Source organism: Notamacropus eugenii, chromosome 2, assembly GCF_028372415.1.
Source record: "Notamacropus eugenii isolate mMacEug1 chromosome 2, mMacEug1.pri_v2, whole genome shotgun sequence".
In the NCBI taxonomy this organism is placed as follows: Eukaryota; Metazoa; Chordata; class Mammalia; order Diprotodontia; family Macropodidae; genus Notamacropus; species Notamacropus eugenii.
The window spans coordinates 24,779,503-24,800,239 of NC_092873.1; the positions used below are offsets into that span (position 1 = coordinate 24,779,503).

Genomic DNA, 20,737 nt, shown 5'->3' on the forward strand with positions numbered 1-20,737 from the left:
TTTTTCCTTAATTACATGTAAAAACAATTCTTAACATTTGTTTTAAAAAATTTTTAAGCTCCCAAAATCTCTTCCCTCCTCCATCCCCTCTCCCTCCATTGGGAAGGTAAGCAATTGATACACATTTTACATGTGCAGTCATGTAAAACATATTTTATTATTAGTCATTTTGTAAAAGAAAATGGACAGAAAATGAAGAAAAATAAGGAAATTAAAGAAAAACTTTCCTCAGTCTGCATTGAAACTCCTTCAGTTCTTTCTCTGGAGACAGATAGCCTTTTTAATCATAAGCCCTTCAGAATTGTCCTGGAGCATTGTATGGCTGACATTAACTAAGTCATTCACAGTTAATTATTGTTACAATGTTGCTGTTACTGTATACAATGTTTTCCTGGTTCTCTTCACTTCACTATGTATCAGTTCATGTAAGTCTTTCCAAGGATTTTCTGACATCATCCTGCATGTCATTTCTTATAACACAATAGTATTCCATCACAACCATATTCCACAACTTGTTCGGTCATTCCTCAACTGATGGACATCCCCCCAATTTCTACTTCTTTGCCACCACAAAAAGAGCTGCTATGGGTATTTCTGTACATACGGGTTCTTTTCCTTTTTGTTTTTATGTCTTTGGGATATAGAACTAGTAATGGTATTTCTGAGTCAAAGGTTATGCATGGTTTTGTAGCCCTTTGGGCAGAGTTCCAAATTGCCCTGCAGAAGAGCTGAATCAGTCACCAATGCACTTCACCAATCATGCATTAGTGCTTCGATTGTCCCACAACCTCTGCCAAGATTTGTCACTTTCGTTTTCTGGCATTCTAGCTGTACTAGGTGTGGGGTGGTACCCCAGAGTTGTTTTAATTTGCATTTCTCTCATTTAGAGCATTTTTTCATATGACTATAGATAATTTTGATGTTGATAGATGTTTTGTCTGAAAACTGCCCATTCATATCTTTTAACTGTTTATCAATTGAGGAATGGCTCTTACTTGCATAAATTTCATGCAGTTCCCAATATATTTGAGAAATGAGGCCTTTATCAGAGAAATTTGCTGTAAAATTTTTTTCACTCATGATTACTATGTATTTCCTTCCATCCTATTTCTTCCTATTTCTCTCTCTCTCTCTCTCTCTCTCTTTCTCTCTTTCTCTCTTTGTCTCATTTCACCGTCCTTCCTCAAAAGTGTTTTGCTTCTGACCATTGCCTCCCCCAATCCACCCACCCTTTTGTCAGTCCCCTTCCTCTTCTTTTTTCCCTTCTCCTCTTACTTCCTTGTAGGGTAATATCGATTGCTATACCCAACTGAGTGTGTTTGTCATTTCTTCTTTAACGCAATTCTGATGAAGGTAACGTTCAGGCACTTCTCATCCCATCACCCCCATCTTCCCCTCCACTGTGAAAGCTCTTTTTGTGCATCTCTTTTATGCAAGATAATTTACTTCTTTCTGTCCCTCCTTTTCCACTTGTCCCTATGCATTCCTCTCTCATCCTTTAGTTTTACTTTTTTAGATATCATCCCATTGTATTCAACTCACAGTCATGCACTCTCTTTATGTATACTCCTAACTGCCATCATAATGAGAATTATGAGTATCACTTTCCTATGTACGAATGTAAACAGTTTCAACTTATTGAATCCTTTAGGATCTCTCTTTTCTGTCTATCTTTTTATGCTTCTCTTGAGTCTTATATTTGAAAGTCACATTTTCTGTTTAGCGGTGGTCTTTTCATCAGGCATGCTTGAAAGTCCTCTTTGGAGATGTACATTTTCTGGGGTTGGTGATACTTGGTTGTAATCCTTTATAGCTCCTTTCCCTTCTGGAATATCCTGTTCTAAGCCCTCCAGTTCTCTAATGTAGAGACTGCTAAGTCTTACGTTATCCCAACTGTGATTCCTCAATATTTGAAGGATTTCTTTCTGCCTGCTTACAGTATTTTCTTCTTGACATGGGAACTCTCAAATTTAGCTATAATATTCCTGGAAAGTTTTCATTTTGGGATCTCTTTCAAGAGGTAATTGGTAGATTCTTTTCATTTCTATTTTACCCTCTGGTTCTAGAATATTAGGGCAGTTTTTATTGACATTTTCCTGAAAGATGATGTCTAGGCTCTTTTTTTTGGTCATGGCTTTCAGGTAGTCCAATAATTCTTAAATTATCCCTCCTCAATCTATTTACCAGGTCAGTTGTTTTTCCGATGAGTTATTTAACATTTTCTCTGTTTTTTTCATCCTTTTGATTGTGTTTGAGTGATTCTTGATGTCTCATGCAGTCATTAGTTTCCACTTGTCCAATTTTAATTTTTAAAATTCTTTTCTTTAGTGAGATTTTGTACCTCCTTTTCCATTTGGGCAAATCTGCTTTTCAAGGCATTTTTCTCTTCATTGGATTTTTGTGCCTCTTTCACCTTTTAGCCTAGTCTGTTTTTTAAGGTTATTATTTTCTTGAGTATTTTCTGTGCCTCCTTTACCAAGCTGTTGACTCCTTCTTCATGATTTTCTTACATCACTCCCATTTCTTTTCCCAATTTGTCCTCCAATTCTCTGGCTTGATTTTTAAAGTCTTTTTTGAATTCTTCCATGGTCTGAGACCAATTCATAATTTTCTTGGAGGTTTTGCATGTAGCAGTTTTGACTTGTTTTCTAATGAATTTGTGCTTTGATCTTTGCTGTCACAAGAGTAACTTTCCATAATCAAGATTTTTTTTTTTTTGCTATTTACTCATTTTTCCATTCTATTTCTTGACTTTTAACTCTATGCTAAAGTGAGGTTCTGCTTCTGGAGTGCAGGTGGCACCATCCCAAGCTTCAGGAATTTTATGCAGCTGTGTTCAGAGGTAACTCTGGGGACCTCTAAGTTGTTGGTTCTTCCAAGGTGGTATGACCTCGGAAGAGGTGTGTTTACTACTCTCCTGGCCTGTGCTTTTGTTTGTGAGCAACCACAAGCACTCTTTACCTCCTGAAGCTGGAACTGGGATCCCAGCTTCCCTGTGGCCATAAGCTCTCGGGAGTTAGTGCTCCTCCTTGCCCTAAGACTGAGATCCAGGACTGCAACCCAAATCCAAGTATGGGCAATGCAACAGAACCCTGCCTCAGGTGCAAGCAAAGAGACCCTTCTAATACCTTGTGAACAGTCATCTGACCACCTTACCATGTGGAGACTGAGGGGTCTGGAAACCACCACTGCTCCCAATGCCACCTGCTGGTTTGCTGGCGCCAGGTCTCTGCTTACACTGTATGTGCTGGACAGCATTTCTCTCTCACCCAGGTGGGACAGACATTTTCTACCAACTTTCTCAGTTGTCTTGGGCTAAAATATTACTTCAACACATCCTTTTTTGGGTTCTGCCACTCCAGAATTTGTTGTGAGGCATTATTTAAAGTTGTTTGGAGAGGTTTGGGGGAGAGTGGAGGCAAGTTACTACTTTTTCTCCACATCTTGGCTCCATACCCCTATCTCTTTGACTCTTAGTAACTACTAAATCTTTTTAAACCTTTGCTATCTTCTCACACAGGGACCCGAGTCCTCAAGCATTGTACCATTCCTCACACCTTGGGAAGCTGTGAAGGATGCCCCCCTGGGGAATATGCCCTTAAAAATGGACTGGAAACCTGCAGGCAGTGTGCCCAGTGCAGAGAAGGTCAGTATATGGCTGAGCTGCAAAGTCACAAGCTTCCATGAGGAGAGAGAGGCCAGCCTGGGGACCTGGGCACCAGGCCAGGAAGAGTGACATCCTTCTCTGAGGCAGAGTTAACCATTACTGGCAGACCACTGTGCCATTTTTCCACTGCAAGCCTCAAGTCTCTAAAGTGGAGGATGAGAAGGGGGAAGAGTTGGTCTCATGGACAGGAGGACCTGGGTGGGTGGGGACATATCACAGAGCATCACCCAGGCCTGACCCACTCTCTCCCCGCAGAGAACAATCCATCAAGGGTGGGGGGGGAGGGGGGGAGGTGAAAGAGGGCAGGGATTGGAAAGTTTGGAATTGTCCTTTGAGACACTAAAGGTCAACATGAGCCCAAAAGGGGTCCCTTTGTTATGTTCTGGTTTTGTGGGTGCTCCTTAACATTCATTTAGTTATTATGTTTCGTTTGCAGCACTGCATTCCATGACAATTTGAGCTCCAAATGTCCTCCCATTCCCCTCTCCTCCAAGATGGTGTGCACTCCACCAAAGGCTCCACATACACATTCACATTCACATGAAGTATTTTCACATTAGACATGATGGAAAGAATTAGAACCAATGGAATGAACCACGAGAAGGAAAAAACAAACCTAAAAACAGAGAGTTACTTCGATCTGCATTCGAGTCCATAGTTCTCTGTCTGGACTTGGATGGTGTTTTCATATACGTCTTTCTGGCTTTTTCTGAAGTCAGCCTGCTCGTCATTTCTTATAGCACAATAGTATTCCATCGCATTTGTATACCACAACTTGTTCATCCATTTCCCAATGATGGGCATCCTATCGATTTTCAGTTCTTGGCCACCACAAAAAGAGGTCCTATAAATATTTTTGTACATGTGGGTCCTTTTCCCATTTGTATGATCTCTTTGGGATACAGCCTTAGAAGTGGTATTGCTGGGTCAAAGGATATACACCTTTTTATAGCCCTTTGGGCATAGTTCCAAGTTGCTCTCCAAAATGGTTGGATCAGTTCACAACTCCACCAACAATGAATTAGTGTTCCAATTTTCCCACATCTTCTCTAGCATTTATAATTTTCTTGTTTTGTCATGTTAGCCAATCTGACAGGTGTAATGTGCCACTTTATATATATAACTATAGATATCTATAATTTCTTACTCTAAAAACTGCCTGTTCATATCCTTTGACCATTTATGAGTTGGGGATAAAAGGGACCCTTTGAATTGCAGCCTTACACTGATCGCTTCAGGAGCAGCTTGGGTGCCAGGAAAGGTAGGCAGTAGGGGCACCCAGGAATAGGACAAGAGCTTAATGAATGTTTACTTGATGAGGCATCTCCCCTGCTTGGCCATGGTCCAGTGGGGCTTGGCCTCATGTAGGACCTCCCACTGGGGCGTAACAATAATGACAACACCAATGGCAAGAATAAACAGTTACATAGTTCTTAAGGGTCACAAAGACCTTTGATTCTGGGGAAACTGAGGCAAACAGAACTTTGTCCAGGGTCCTACAGCTAGTAAGTGCCCATGGCTGAATTTGAACCTGAGTGTCTTTCTTCCTGATTCTGGGTCTGGCACTTGGTTCCCCTGAGCACCAGCAGGGCAGTAAACCACGTGTGATGATGGCAGGCTGTATACAATACATAGCAGATAGGCTTCAGGGCCTGGCACAGCTATGTTCAGTGTGAACAGCAGCCTTGCTAGGGTGTCCCAGGGTCCTGGCATTTTTGGCTCCTAGGTGAGGGAGTGTCTGGCATCCTGATGTCTCACACCAGCCTCACTGCCAACTGCCCTACTGGAGCTCTGAGACCTTCTGGCCAGCTGGATGGCCACACAAGCCAAGAGCACACTTGTGGCCATTTGGTTGTTCCAGGGACGCTCCCCTTGGAATGGCGCATGGCCAGCCTGAGAGCCCCTCTGGGATTACCTTAACCCAAACTTGTTGCTTTCTGGCAGACCAAGAGATGGTGAGACCCTGTCTTGGGAGTATGAACACCAAGTGCCAGTGTAAGGAGGGATACTATTGTGCGTCCCCAGACTGCGAGATGTGCCAGCGCTGCACAGAGAGGTAGGTGTGTCTGGCATACAGACAGCATGAAGGTGGAGTGGGGGATGACATGGGGGTAGGGGTCAGAAGAAAAGAGTTCATGGAGAAGGTAGAGTTTGAGCTGAGTCTTGGAGCATTGTGGGGAAGGGCACTGAATGCAGATGGTCAAATGGGGTGGGGGGTAGCATTTCTTGCTGGAAGCAACCAATCAGAAGCAAGAGCCAGAGGAGACCTGCTCTGGGTTGAATTTGAAGAATTGCAGAGAGTGGGGTGGGCTCTGTCACTAGTTGAGAAGCTGGGATGAAACCAGGAGAGCACTCAAAACCAAAGAGAAAGCCTAAGTAGTGGAAAGGAAGTAATGAGGACATCCTGAAGGAATCCCAAAAGTCTTGGATTCGCCAGGACAATCATTAAAAAAGGAACGATGGGGAAGGGGACAAGTGTTTCTTAAGCATCTACTATGTGGCAGGCACTGATAAATGATTTATTGATATGTTCTCAATAAAAAATATGATCTCATTGGAAAAGAGCAGATATAGGAGTGAGCCGTGGCAGAGAAGAGAGAGATGGAAGAGGGCCATGGACTCCCCAGGCAGCTTGGAGCAGAAGGGTTGGGCTGATGGCCCCACTTGTGCCCACTTCCTCAGCCCTTTCCCTCAGTTTCCCCCCAGGAGCCTGTCTGTCCATACATACCGTAATCAATCGGGTTTCCTCTAGTCGAACATTTCTGTCATCTGAATTTTCCTTCCATCCACAAGAGGCCAGGGGCAAACAGAGAAAGAGAGAAATGGTGATTAAAGCTGAAAGCCCATTCTCTGCTTGAATGTGGAAAATTTCCTACCTGGGGGCTCAGAGCTAATGTGATCCTCTTACTACTTCTGGCCCAAAAGAAGCTCCCTTAGCTGCAGAAGAGGGACCATTATGTAGCCCCTGGGTTTAGGAGGAGCTCACTATGGAAGCACTGTGCTACGGAGGGAAGCCAAGGACTCTCAGAGGCACAAGGGAGACAACACTGATTTTGTTGAGATTTTATCCCAAGCACCATGCTAAGGACAGCACTTCCAGCAGGAGGGACATGAAATGCTGAGGCAGAGAGGGCAGATGAGTCATCTGTAAGAGGGACAGGGAATAGGCAGGTGGGCCTGGTTCCAACAGTGTGAAAGGGGTGAGGTATGAAAAGGCTGACCAGCTACCAAGGGGCTAGGCTGTGAAGGGTCATCAAGACCAAAGAGAAGCCTTGGTAGTTGAACTTGGAGTGAGTGGGAGATGGTTGAGGCAGGGTTATGAGAGTGGGATCTGCACAATGGCTTGGATCTGGGGACTCTTGAAGGGTCCCACCATATTGACCAACCTGGCTCACCATGAGTACACAGGATTGGAACAAGTGCAGGTTTTCCAGACATAAGGAGAGAGACATCTTTTTGTCCCTGAGTTCAAGGAAAACAATTTCCTTCAAGCTCCTTGCACTCTGAGGTGGGGGAGGGCCTCAGTGGAGCTACCTCAGCCTCATCTTGCCATAATCATCCCAGAACCTGGGGGTCAGGGAGGGTGGGGTGCACCAGCCTTCACTCTTTTCTGGTTTCAGGTGCCCAGAAGGTATGGAGATTCTTCAAGGATGTACCAGGACAGCTGACACGGAGTGTGGGGCACCTGGCACAGGTATGGTGAGGCAGTAGGTCTCTTCCCTGTCAAAGTACACACTCTGGAGCCCTGCAGTCAGTCAGGAGGAGGGCCAGAGCACTCCTCACCTCATGGCTGCCCGTTAGCTGTGCAGGGCCCACAGCCACAGGCTACACTGTCTGCCCACCTGTGTCCTAGAATCCCAATCTCAGAGCAAGAGGGTCCTCAGAGAAAGCTACCTGAATGAGATGGAAGCCCCACCTCCTATCAGTCCCCACCTCCTGTTCCCAGAAAGCCCTAGAGCTGGAGGAAGCCTCATGGGCTGACCAGGCCAGAGGTTTCATGATTGCTGAGGAAAGAGATGACCTGACTAGCCCAAGGTTCCTGATGTCTGAGGAAGGATTTGAAGTGAGGTCCTCAGCCTCCAAGTGGAGGCCTTGTTTCCAGGTTACTTTGCTTCTTCAGGGAGGTGGATTTTGGCTGTCAAGTCTGCTGTAAGGAACCTGGGAAATGAAGCTCTTAGCCTTCTTCCAGAGGAAATGGTTCCAGCAGCAGCCTGGGGATCTGTTGAAAACCCCCCTGTAAAGGAGCTGTTCCAGGCCTAGTGGCTGTGGCCAGGCCTTCTCCTCGTTACACGTATGTGTCTGGGTCATGTTTAGCCAGGACCCAGTAATGCCTGGAGCCTTGGCAGTCATCTCTTCCACCTCACTCCCCTAACCCAAGGGCCCGTGACCCATTGAAAGCAGAACCATGATTTGAACTCAGGTCTCTAGACTAGAGTTCAAGGCTCTTTCCACTTGGCCACGGTGACATGTTCATTCTCTTCCTTCCAGGTATCCCCTCCAGAGGAGACTCAACCCCTGTCAGAGGTAGGAGGGAAGGAAGAGATCAGCTCAGGATATGTGGCCTTTATCCTTTCCTTCAGGAACTCATTCTCTGCTTTTCCCTTGGTAGGAGACCTACAGGATTGGACTGTGATACTGGTGCCTTCCGGTATCATTTTGGTTTTCATTCTCTGCATTGTGATTTTCTGCCTTTATATATGGTACAAGAAGAAACAGAAAAGGTAAATGACAGGCCTTTGACTGTGAGGGCTCAGGGTGTTTGTGACTTCCCCCTCCCCTTTGTTTGATTCTGGGGTTGGGGGTGGGAGCAAGCAGAAATGTATTTTGTAAAAATTCATCTGGTCCCACTCCTTGCTGGGGATGAGGTAGGTCTCATTCCTGCTCTTTAAGAAGTGGAGGGAAGGGAGAAGAGTCAGAGCTGGAGTGGAGGAAGGTTTGGAAGGTGAAATGGGTACTTTTCCTTGGAGCTCCTGTTTGTCTCTGGAGGGTTCTGGTGGGCAGGACCATCCAAGAATGCTCCATGGCGCCTCCCACTGCCTGAGAATTCAACATGGTACCTGATTTTAGGGTGATGGCCAGGAGGGTAGCTAGGGTTGGGAACAGAATGACCTCTGTGGAGAGACACAAAGGGAATTCTGGTTTGTCAGAAGAGTGGGAGGGCATTGTGGCTGGAAAGGGACCCCAGTGGTGGTTGATCCCAGGGCAACCTGTATGCTAAGCTCCATGAATGCCCGGGTCAAGGTGAGGTGTTTTCTGGCCCTGGGCATCCCATCCAGTCTCTCTGGGTGTTCCCTTAAAGTGACCCAGTCCGTCCAAGGACAATATCCTCCTCACTGTCCCAGACATATTTTACTTTGAATCCCATTATCTTAGTGGCACTAACTCTCCTGCTGAGGGGGGAGACTCATGGTCCTTTTCTCCCTTTTCTTTGTAGCTCACTTGACAAGGATGGCAGAAGGGTAAGTCAGGGTCTCTAATCTGTGCAGCTGTGGTCAAGGGAAAGCTAACTGGAGCTAGGTTGTCTTAGCTCCTGTGGAGAGGAGGCCCTTGATGACTTGGGCACCTGTCTATGTCCTTGTCTTCCTGCCTTCTCCTCCACTCCCCCCCACTCCCCACGCCTCCAGGTCACATTCTTCTCTGGCCCTCTTCTGGGGGTAGGACAAGTCTCAATGTGGTAGGAGAGGACTTTTCTTGTGGGTGGCAGCAAGGGGCCAGGTCTGATTTGGGTTGGGGCCCGGCTGGCAGACCAGAGGTCATTTTTCCTCTGCTAACTCTTCAGTCTTTGCCTCTGGCTTTAACCAGGCTGGTTCTAGAGGCCCTTAGCTCATGATGCCAAAAGAGGAAAGATCTGTCCCAAACGGCAGCTGGCTTTGTGGTGGCCTCCTGGCATCAGCCTGGGTGCCTGTTAGTTACTGGGCCAGGTTCATTTTTAGGAGAAGTGGTGATCCTAAGCTCATGAGCATGGTTGTGTTTCTTTTGAAAGAAAGAAATCTCTAGCTCATTTGTCCTGCAGCCCATTTGTGATGGGGTCACTGTACTGTACACAAAGCTGGCACTCCCCAGTGCCACTAAAGAAGTCTACTCTTGCTATCCTGGCATTCCAGGCTCCCCACAAGCCCACCACTCAGACTTTGCTAGGCCAGATGCCTCCCCTCCCTAGCCTCCAAGCCTCTGCTCAGGCCACTGCCTAGGCCTGGGATTTTCTCCTTCCCCACCAGGGTCAGCTCAGACATGCACCTGCCTTCCCAAGAGCAGTTCCTCCTGCCCAAGACCCTTAGAGGGGCTGTTGGACCTCTCCAGGGCATTCCCTCCATTGGTCTGTGCCAGAATCATTTGTGGACAAGGGTCCTCTCCCCTGCCCAAGCTGCCTGTCCACCCTGGTGTCTTTTCTCTGAAACTGGCTTTGAAATGACTTGTACAGCTTTCCCAGGAGCAGCCATTCCAGTAATTACAACCATGGTATTGTTTTTCAGTCCATGGATGAGAACTCATTATGTATCCTAATTGAAGATGCAGACAACAGAGTCTTCACAAGTCCAGAGTCAAGGAACCAGAGTCTTGAAATGGTGAGTGAAGTCCCTTCACCCCACCTTTCCCCTGTTGACCCACCACACACACATACCCCTATAGTGTGGAGACCTGAGTGGGAATCTAGACACAATCTGCCCATGCAGTTCCACCTGCCCTATCTGGCCTTCAGCAGCTGTCACAGTTGGAATGTAGTGAGCAGTTAGGGTGAGCTGCTAGTCATGGTAGGAGCCCCAGGACAGAGTCTGTGAGCATTTAGAAAGCCAGCAGCTTCAAGGCAGGGCAGGGCCAAACATCCTAGTTTGGCTCATCTCCCCATTGGATTCCTGGGGTCCTCAAGTAAATGGTGGGCTGTCAGAGCGCACTGCTGGGGCTCAGTAAAGCATCTGACAAAGTTTCTTGTGCTGTCTTTGTGGAGTAGTCTTACCTTCAGAACTGGCTGAATGCTAGGGTCCAGCAAGTGACTGCTGCTGGTGCTATGTAAATTTGGAAGAAACTCTTGGGTATCTCTTCTGGGGCCTATACCATCTGGCATCTTGGCCAAGGAGTCAGCTCGATTCTAGACAGCATCCTTGTCACATGTGCAGATGACACAGAACTGGGACGGATTGCTAACATAGATGGGATCTACAAAGATCCCGACAGGCCGGGATTATGGCCAAAATGGAATTTAATGGGAATCCCTTTCAGGCTTTCACATGGTTTAGCAAAGTCACCTGAAGAGGGCAGGATGGGAGTCTTGTGGCCACATAGAAATTCACCTGAAAAGATCTGGTAGTTCAAGTGGACCACACCCCCGAAATGGGTGAGCAGTATGCTAGGGCAGTCAAGAAAGCTAATGCAATTTGGGGCTTATTAATAGGAGCATGGGGGCATTTTAGGAGGGCACGGTGGTAAGCTGAAGGTTTTTCACAAGCTGGCCACAATTGGCATGGACTCAGAGTACCTTCCCTACAGGGATTCAATGAAGGAAGTCAGGTTCAGCCAGGATGGGGCATGGCACTGTAGTGGGGTGAGAGTAGAGAGGCATATCTTCCAAGTTTCAAAACAAGGTTGGGGACCAAAGGGACCCAGCTTACTCTGAACAACTCCTGAGGGACACTCATTTACTAAAATTCAAGAAGACTGGTGTAAACTGTGTGGTATAGACAGTATATTTTGCTTGACTGGAGAGAGATTGAAGCTATCTGGACAGGTAAGAACTACTGCATCCCTCTCCAGTGAAAGAAGTAGTAGTTGTCAAATAATGGAAGAGGTGTTTGGTGTAGGGATTACTCATCTGGTTCACAGGTTAGCAGGCTGGGATTCCTCAGAGAGTTTGTGTCTGGAAAAGAAAAATTGGCAGTTCTCCATTCTTCAACACTTGGTTTGGATATTCCTGCTTGTGCCAGAAATAAATGGTTAAGAGAAGATGCCCCTCTGCCAGTAGGAGAGGATGGCAAAAGTTTCAGAGGAGATCAGTTCTTGTTTCCTAAAATCTGGCTCTAACTTTGCATAACAGGCCCCCATCTTTGAGTGACCCCAGGCTCTGGCCCAGCTGAGGAGAGACAAGGAATCTAGCTGCCTTCCTACACCCTTTATCAGCCATTTTCCTTATCATTTTCTATGCTTGGGTTAGATTTCTTCTTCCCCACACTTTCCAGCTTGTTTACTCAGCCCAGGGATGATGAGCCCATAGGATTGGTCCTAGGCTGGCCCCAGGGACCGTGAGCCCATCTGAGCCCATAGGATCAGTCCTGGGATAGCCCAAGGGTATTCTTCTGACCTATTCATCTATTCAGACTATGTTCCATAAGCAAATCGCTCATAAGCTTATGGATGTGGACTCCAACTGGACCATTCACCTACTCAAGGGTGTTCAGCTTGTGATGCCAACAAGCACGTTTGCTCCTTGCACTCAGTCCAATGATCCCCCTTGTGGCCATGATGCTCTTGTGTGATCTGTGTAGCCCCCGTATGCTTGGATTGGCATTTGTGGCGGGCTCTGCCAGTGAGCTGCGTTCTTGAGTAGGCTGCTCTCAGTATACGTGGCTTGCTCCCAGCAGTGACCTGCATCTTTGGCCACCCTGGGGATTCACTGTGCTCTGTGAGGTGTCTTCCTGAGCTCAGGCACAATTTTGTCCTCTGGGCTGAGCTGATGTACTATGAATACATGGCATTTGTTGTGTGGTTAGCTCTATGAAGGTGCTATGTGGTGTGTCCTCATCTTGACATGCCTGAGCCTGCATGCTTGGGGCAGCTAGACTTGAGGGCTGTCTCTCCCACAAGGCTTTGCCTGCCCCCTCTCTCCAGGGCTAGTCCTTTCCCTGTCTCATTTACTGTAGATGGATTTTGTTGTACTCTCTTTGCACCTGTTTTCTTCCTGTGGAACAGAAACTGCTGGAAGAGATGGTTTTGTTTGGTGTTTCCATCCCTAGCCCCCAGTATAGCACTTAGAATCTAGCAGAGGCTTCACAGATGCTGTTGAGATTTTACAGAGGAGACCAGCCCATAAAGGGAGAGTGAATGGTCTTGGGTCACTTAGTTGCACCTTGCTTTAGTTCCTGACAAAGTTGGGATGAGCCTTAGGTCCCCCCAGGACCTGGCTGTGGTTCTGTAGAGCTGATAGATGGAAGACTTCAGAGGTAAAAACTGAGGCCAGAGATCTCCTGTGTAAGACTACAGACTCGAACCTAGAGCTGCTGGCTCTAAGCAGCTTCTCCCTTCCAATCTACTCTTGTTCCAGGGAAGAAACTACTTCAGAGGAGGTAGGGCAGGACGATGTTTAAGGTCATACAAGGAGTAATAACCACGTCAGGGCTTCAGGCCATTTCTCTGCTGCCTGAGCAGTGCCTTCCCTCTGCAGGCAGGTGCTGCCCCCATCATCCTTATGACTTTGGCTTTTGGAGGGGATTGTAAGCCCTGCTACTCAGGAGCATCCATGACCTTCCAGCATCACGTGGGTCCCTGCTCTGTTCCATTTGTGCTTGTGATGAGCAGGCTGGGCTTTTTACTGGGGATGGAGATCAGGAAGCTAGGAAAAGCCTCCCTTCTGATTTGGAACAGCAGGACATGCACTGGATCACAGAAATTCTGATTCAGTGGGCCTTGAGGAGCGGTTCTCTCCGAATAACCCAAGGTTCATTTTGTCTCCTTACAGGACTTTGACGAGCTTTATACTGTGAAGGATGATACAGAAAGAGGTAAGCACCCACTGGATCAGTTCTGTTGAAGAACTTTCTAAGTGGAGGATTATCCTTTGTTTTCTCTATGAGGGTTGGGGAAACTTCCTAAGTCTGGCCCAGAACCACCATCCTCCTTATCAATAAGTTCAAGAAAATGGAAATTGGACACATGGACTTTTTGGACTTAGTTCTGGGAAGAAATGCTTAGGATATTTAGTTGTCTCTAAGACGTGATATTTTCCTATCTGGTCATAAAATATTAACATGTAATAAGTGATTATTTGTACTGGTATGGGCAAATTGACAAAAGCTGGGGCTGTTTAAAAGCCAGGTGTCCCTTTAAAGCCAGGCCTAGGTCAGCAGGAGCTCTGCACTCTAGTGGAAGGAAAATGATGATTTAAAAGGCAAACAAAGCATTTCCTCCTTTGACCTTGAGCCTTTCTTCTAATTTTCTGTTGAAAGGTTTTGCTTTTATATAATCTTTTCTAAAAGTATCCCTCTACTTCCCCTATCCAGATAGCTGCTGCTTTATCACCTAGGTGGCGCCACAGTGCATAGAGAGCTGGGCCTGCAGTCAGGAAGACTCATCTGGCCCCAGACACTTACTAGTTGTGTGACCTTGGGCAAGCCACTTTACCCTGTTTGCCTCATTTTCCCCATCTGTAAAATGAGCAGGAGAAGGAAATGGCAAACTGTTCCATGTCCTTTGCCAAGAGAACACCAAATGGGGTCACGGAGAGTCAGATATGAGTGAAAAACCACTCAGCAACACCACAGAATAAAAAGTGAGAGAAAGCAGTTAAGGAAAAGTGTTACTAGTCTGATGGTCTCCAGTGTTCCCCATTCCCAGGGTGCCTTCCGCCTGATCACTCAGCAGTCAAGCTTTGATTTTCCTTGGTGACATCATCGTTTTTTTGGCTCTGCTTCCTTCACTCTGCATCCATTCACACAAGTTTTCCTATGCTTCTCTGAATTCTGTGCAGTCCCCAGTCATATTCCATCACATTCTTGTACCTCAGTTCTCTAGACATTCCAATCAGCAGGTAGCTACTTCTCTCCCCCCTCCCCAATTCTCAGCTATCATAAAAAGTGCTGATAGAAATATGTTTGTGCTGATGGGAATTTTTTTTTTTATAGGCAGCAGAGTGTTGCAGTGGGTAGCTGGACCTGAAGTCAGGAAGACCTGAGTTCAGATCCAGCCTCAGCCACTTACTTGCTCTGTGACCCTGGTCATATCACTTAAATGCTTTCTGCCTCAATTTCCTCAACTGAAAAATGGGGGATCAAATGAGACATTTGTAAAGTGCTCAGCACATAGTAGGTGCTTAGTAAATGCTCATTTTTTTCTTTGTTTCTGAATTTTACCTCCTTGGGGTTCATCCTTAGCAGTGATATATCTAGATCAAAGAGTATAGACTTTTTGATTGCTTTTTTAAAGCAAAATTTCAAATTGCTTTTGTTATTAGCAGATAATGTTAAAAGGCAAAACCGATTGCCTAAGTGGAACTCTGAGTTGCCAGACCTCATTTGTACGTTATTCCTTCCTCCAAATGGATAAAGGGACAGGATTGAATCTTTCCAGATTCAAAGCAATACTATGAGATACAGAATACTTTCCAGTATTGGAAAGTATTTGGCGCATGTGTCTACCTTATCCTTCGCCCAAAGGCAGGTGTTTTTACCTGAAGTGCTCATGTCCTAAGCCATACATGGCCCTGGGTACCATAAATGACTTCTGGTAGGTTGTGGGTAATTGGTTTCTCTTCATCTCTCTCCCTCTGCAATTTTCAGAGTCAACAAACATTAATAATCAAAATTATACTATTCTCTTTCACCTACATCTCAGAGGCCCATACAGTGGAAAGAAATCCAAGAGAGATGGTGGGGGAGAGAGGGAGGGAGACAGAGAGAGAGAGACAGAGAGAGAGAGACAGAGACAGAGAGACAGAGAGAGAGAGAGAGAGAGAGAGAGAGAGAGAGAGAACAAGAGAACATAGTAATGTCTGGCAGCACTAAGCCTGGAGTCAAAGCATCACCATCCTTGCATTGCCTGAGATTCATCTCTTCTCTATCAGCCCCGTCCCAGACACAGCAAGTTCTTCCAAAAGTCTTGATGACTGACTGGCCCCCAGGAATGGATGGAGAGAGCAGCAGCTTAGCTCCCAGAGCAAACCTCTTATCTTAGAAGGAACTTGGCAGAACATCTGCAGGAGTTTTCTTCCCTTCCATCACCATCAAATCTGGGCTGCTCAGCACTGCTCCTCTCCTGGCTGCCCTCTCCTCTGCCTCCTGCAACCTTCTTCCGAAGTCTCCATGTGTCCAATGTCATGGAGTTTAGATAGCAATTTTATCATTTAGAATCACCTTTATTCCTTGCTTGGAGAAGATCTCTCCCCTGTAACAAATTGTAAAAATCCCAAGAGACAGAGTTTCAGGGTAATTAATAACCAATTTCTTAGACTAGCTAATAATCAATAAATTGGTGGTCAGTAGTTTGTCTCTGTAACCAAAGGCCCATAATGAAGATACCAAGTGCTTTAAACATTTTTTTGAAAGGGAATATCCCTGAAAATCAGCCTTGATTGAGGGCCATCTAATGAGGAAATGGCCTAAGAGCCTTCAGCTCCTGCTGAGAACATGACTTGATCATGAGTCTCAGCTGCCTCCAGCACCCTGGACAGGGGACTCCATCTCCATCTAGACCCCTCTGGTTGATTTTCTCCTTCATGAGCTGGGTCCCCCTAAATTCTGATCGAGGTTCCCAGTTGTGGGTTCATTTCCTTGGGGTAAAAACTTAGACTGGATTCTGTTTCCACTTTAAACAGAAATAAGGTCTCCTAGTTGGGTGAAGTCTCCCACCAGACTGAGGAACATGTTCCCCAAGGGTTAGGGGCACCTCATCAAGAAGCCATGTCCTGCAGAAAATATGCAAGTATAGGAGAAAAAACCCTGAATCTTAGTCCAATCATCGGTTATTAATTTAGTAGCAAAATAATCATTTGTCTCACCCATAAGCAGTAATTGTGAAAGGTTTCTGAGCTTCTTCCCTTCTCATTTTTTTTCTGACATGACCTTACACAGTCAAGGCCATGTATCCATTCTGAACATACAGTTGGGTCTGGTCTAAGTTGTTTGGGTCTAAGTCTGATTTCTCCCAGATGACTTCCTAGAAATTTGTCCTAGAAGGTCTTGTGAAATAAGGATGGCTTCTCCAAATAATGTAGATTCTCTAGCCTATCAAATATGAGGTTATGGAGTTTGATTGTTTCTGATTTGTCCTTACCTAGCTGATTCTGCTGAGAAACCTTTATAATTTATCATTTTTAACCAGTATGAAATGGTTTTGGCAATGACCAGTTGGGGCTGCAGGTGCTACTCATTCCTACATTTCAAAAATGATCTCCCTTGTAGTTCTAGACCTTTTGTTCCTCCAGATGAACTTTCTTATTATTTTCTTTCTCTTTAAAGTACTCCCATGGCCTTTGGCCTCTCACTAAGTTAATAAGCCGATGCAGGTAGTAGCTTCATGTTTGCTGGCCTTGTGAGGCCTTCAAATAGCTTTCCAAGCTCTCCCTATAGCCTACCAACCCTTCCCCTGATTGATGGTAGGCAGGTGAATTTATCTCTATTTATCCTTGTTTTATGTATGGAAACACTGAGGCAGAGAAGGCCACAATGACTTTCTGAAGTCACACATCTAGTTAGTTAATAGTCAAGTCAGGAGCAGAGGCAAGTTTCCTCCCTTCCACTGGACCAGGATGCTTCCTAGAAATCAATGAAGACCAAGATTTGGCTTGCGTGTGTGTGTGTGTGTGTGTGTGTGTGTGTGTGTGTATGTGTGTGAGAGAGAGAGACAGACAGACAGAGACAGAGACAGAGACACACAGAGAGAGACACACAGAGGGAAAGAGAGACACAGAAAGAGAAAGAGAGAGAGAGAGACAGAGAGAATGTGTCTGTGTGTGTGTGTGAGAGAGAGAGAGAGAGAGAGAGAGAGAGAGAGAGAGACAGAAACAGAAAGAGAGACAGAAAGAGAGACAGAGACAGAGACAGAGAGAGACAGAGACAGAGACAGAGAGAGAAAGAGAGAGATCTCCAGAAACCAAGAGATTTAAAAAATCACTTTGGTTTTCTTTTTTCCAAGTTACCAAGTGTTTCCGATTTTCCCAAGGCCCTTCACCCTTACCTCAAGAGACAGGTGACTTGTATTTCAATATTTCTAGTAGAATTCTGATGAGGAATAAAAACTGTTTCTCCTTCTCTGTTCCTTTCCTCTCAGGAAGAAGTAAAAGCTTTGACATTTTCCAGCATCATATTCATGAAGAATGGGATGAATTTGTGCAGAACCTGGAACTGGATAAAAATGAGATCATCATGGCTAAGGAAAAACATCCACACAATCCAGGAGAACAGAAATTTGAGATGTTGTTAACCTGGAGGAACAAACTGGGAAGGGCAGCATCTCTTTTTAAGTTATTGGCCACTGCCCACAAAATGCCAGCAACCACGAAGCGGGTACAAAACATATTAAATGAATTAATTGATGAAGGTATTATATGTAAACGAGAGACTTAAGATAAAGCTTTTCCCCTCCCAATACTTTCAAGCCATGTGTTTTACGTGATTACACATATATAACCTACGCCAAATTGCTTTCCGTCTTCGGGAAGGAGGAAGTGAAGGAGCAAGATAGAAAATCTGAAACTCAAATTTTTGTTAAATAAATGAATGTTAAGGGAGGAAAATGAACAAAGCAAAAACTGTGAGTTCAAAATTGCCTTTACATATTATTGGAAGAAAACATAATTTTTATATACCTCCTTTTCTTCTTTGTAGAGGTGAAAGAGGCTGGTGACTTGCACAGCCTTCCCTCACTCAAAACAAAGTCAAGTGCAAGTTACGTCATCATTTCTCTGATTGTGTGGTCTTCTTCAGCAACGAAGGATGAATACAACAAGCTGTACTAATGATCAGCATCACTAACATTTATACACCAGTTCCAGGTTTGCCACCAGATCCAGGTTGGCCAAGTGTTGCAAGCCTGCACTTGCCTGGCCCTGAGGTGCAGGTGGTGGGCTGGGTCACTCCTCAGCTAAACTCTTCTCTTTCCACTCCAGCAACTCTGGGCACTCAAGAGACATACCCCTCATCTCCTGTGGCTGAATCATCCCAAAAGTCATCAGTGTGATGGCTGCCACACGCGGCAAAGGCCCTCTCTCCCAGTGCTGTTCAGCTCTCTTCCATAGACTATGTCATCGTATGGTAAAGAGAGAAACAAGAGGTGAGAGTGACAAAGACAATGTACGGTGCAGAGTGCTGGACTGATCATAGACTTATCTTTTCTAAGCTAATTATTTTCATTCATCAAAAACATCACCCCCAAGGCAAAATGACTACCAGTAGAATTGATGTCAATAAATTAGATCTCTTCTCTGAGTGTGAACAGTTTGTTGCTGACTTGGAGGGAAAGTTGAGCCAAAACACAGTTGGCAGCAGTGAAGCAGAAAAGGAGTGAGCAGCTTTCAGAGATTTGGTGTACAGCACTGCATTTGCTCATCTGGGTCAGAACACTCGCAAACACCAAGAGTGGTTTGATGAAAATGATGGGGATATTCAGAAGCTGCTGAATGAAAAAATGAGAACTCCAGGATTTACCAGCAGGATAGTTCATCCACCTCTAAGAAGACAGCATTTAATTCCATCAAAAGCAAAGTACAAGCAAAGCTTAGAGAGATGCAGGATTCCTGGCTCAGTAAGAAGGCAGAGGAAACTCAGTTTTATGCTGATAGTGACAATCCAAAGCGCTTTTATGATTCCCTAAAAGCGATTTATGGACCAAAACCTATGAGGCATCACAACTACTCAGTACAGATGGAGCCACATTGATTAGTGATAAGGACATGATCCTAGAGAGATGGTCTGAACACTTCCATAGTGTTCTCAGCAGATCATCATCAATCAATGCTGAGGCCATTGACAGTTTCCCTCAGGTGGAAGTCAATCCCTCCTTAGCTAAACTTCCAACTGAAGACCAGGTTTCGAGGGCCATTAGGCTCCCTTCATGTGGCAAAGCACCTGGTGCTGATTCTATTCCAGCTGAGATTTCCAAGGTAGAGGGACCATTGCTCATACAAAAGATGACTGAAATTTTCCAGGTTATATGGAAAGAGGAGGTTATCCCCCAAGAGTTCAAGGATGCCTCCATTGCCCATCTCTATAAAGATAAAGGGAAAAGATTGTCCTGTGACAATCACAGGGGAATCTCTCTCTTAGTCATTGCTGGCAAAATTCTTGCTAGAGTCCTCCTTAATAGGCTGATCCTTCACCTGGAAGATGGTTATATAACTGGGAGTCAGTATGGCTTCAGAAAGGACTGAGGAACAGTTGATAAGGTGTTTGCTGCCTGACAACTCCAGGAGAAATGCCAGGAGCAGAACAGAGGTCTGTACACAATGTTTGTAGATGTGACCAAGGCCTTTAACACTGTTAGTCGTGAGGCCTTATGGAAAATCATGTCAAAATTTGGTTGCACAGGGAAGTTCATCAGTATTGTACATCAATTTCATGATAGCATGTTTGCCCAGGTTCTGAATAGTGGACAAGACTCTCGTGCCTTCCCAGTCACCAATGGAGTGAAACAGGGCTGTGTGTTTGCTCCTGTGCTTTTTAGCATGATGTTTTCAGTCATGTGGACAAATGCTTTCAATGAGGATGAACATGGCATCAAGGTCAACTGCAGTACTTACAGTAAGTTCTTCAAACTGAAAAGGCTACAAGCCAAGACCAAAGTGGAGGGAGTGTTGGTGCATGATTTTCTGTTTGCAGATGATAATGCACTCAATGCAGCCTCTGAAGCTGCGATGCAACAAAGTATGGATCAGTTCTCTCCTCCCTGTGCTAATTTTGACCTAACAATTAACACCAATAAAACACAGGTGCTCCATCAGCCATCACCATACCATTTATATGTGGAACCATCAATTACAACAAATGGAGAAGTTTTGAATGCTGTGCATTAGTTCCCTTACCTTGGTAGTGTACTTTCCAGGGATGTACACATTGACAATGAGGTTGATGCACGCATTGCCAGAGCTAGCTCAGTGTTTGGGAGGCTCCAAAGAAATGTTTGAGAGAGAAGAGGAAGTATACTGACTACCAAAGTTAAGGTCGACAGATCTGTTGTGCTGACCTCATTGTTGTATGCCTGTGAAACATGGACAGTCTACCAGGGACATGCCAGGAAACTGAATCACTTCCATTTGAACTTTCTTAGGAAGATTCTGAGGATCACCTGGCATAAGGTACCAGACAATGAAGTCCTTGCTTGAGCTGAACTGCCAACCATTCAAACTATGCTTCAGAGAGTGCAACTCCAATG

General features: G+C 45.3%; 1 protein-coding gene across 1 annotated transcript in view; it reads left to right on the plus strand.

Annotated features, from left to right (window-relative positions):
* Positions 1–17,956, plus strand: part of LOC140524721 (tumor necrosis factor receptor superfamily member 10A-like) — a 29,712-nt gene extending 11,756 nt beyond the window's left edge. The window contains exons 3-11 of the mRNA XM_072639460.1: positions 3,521–3,646; positions 5,612–5,723; positions 7,288–7,361; positions 8,156–8,191; positions 8,277–8,388; positions 9,102–9,126; positions 10,141–10,233; positions 13,335–13,377; positions 17,639–17,956. Of these exons, the coding sequence (XP_072495561.1) occupies positions 3,521–3,646; positions 5,612–5,723; positions 7,288–7,361; positions 8,156–8,191; positions 8,277–8,388; positions 9,102–9,126; positions 10,141–10,233; positions 13,335–13,377; positions 17,639–17,934 (917 nt within the window). The 3' untranslated portion in view covers positions 17,935–17,956. The remainder of the gene's footprint in view (positions 1–3,520; positions 3,647–5,611; positions 5,724–7,287; positions 7,362–8,155; positions 8,192–8,276; positions 8,389–9,101; positions 9,127–10,140; positions 10,234–13,334; positions 13,378–17,638) is intronic.
* The last annotated feature ends 2,781 nt before the right edge of the window (positions 17,957–20,737 follow it).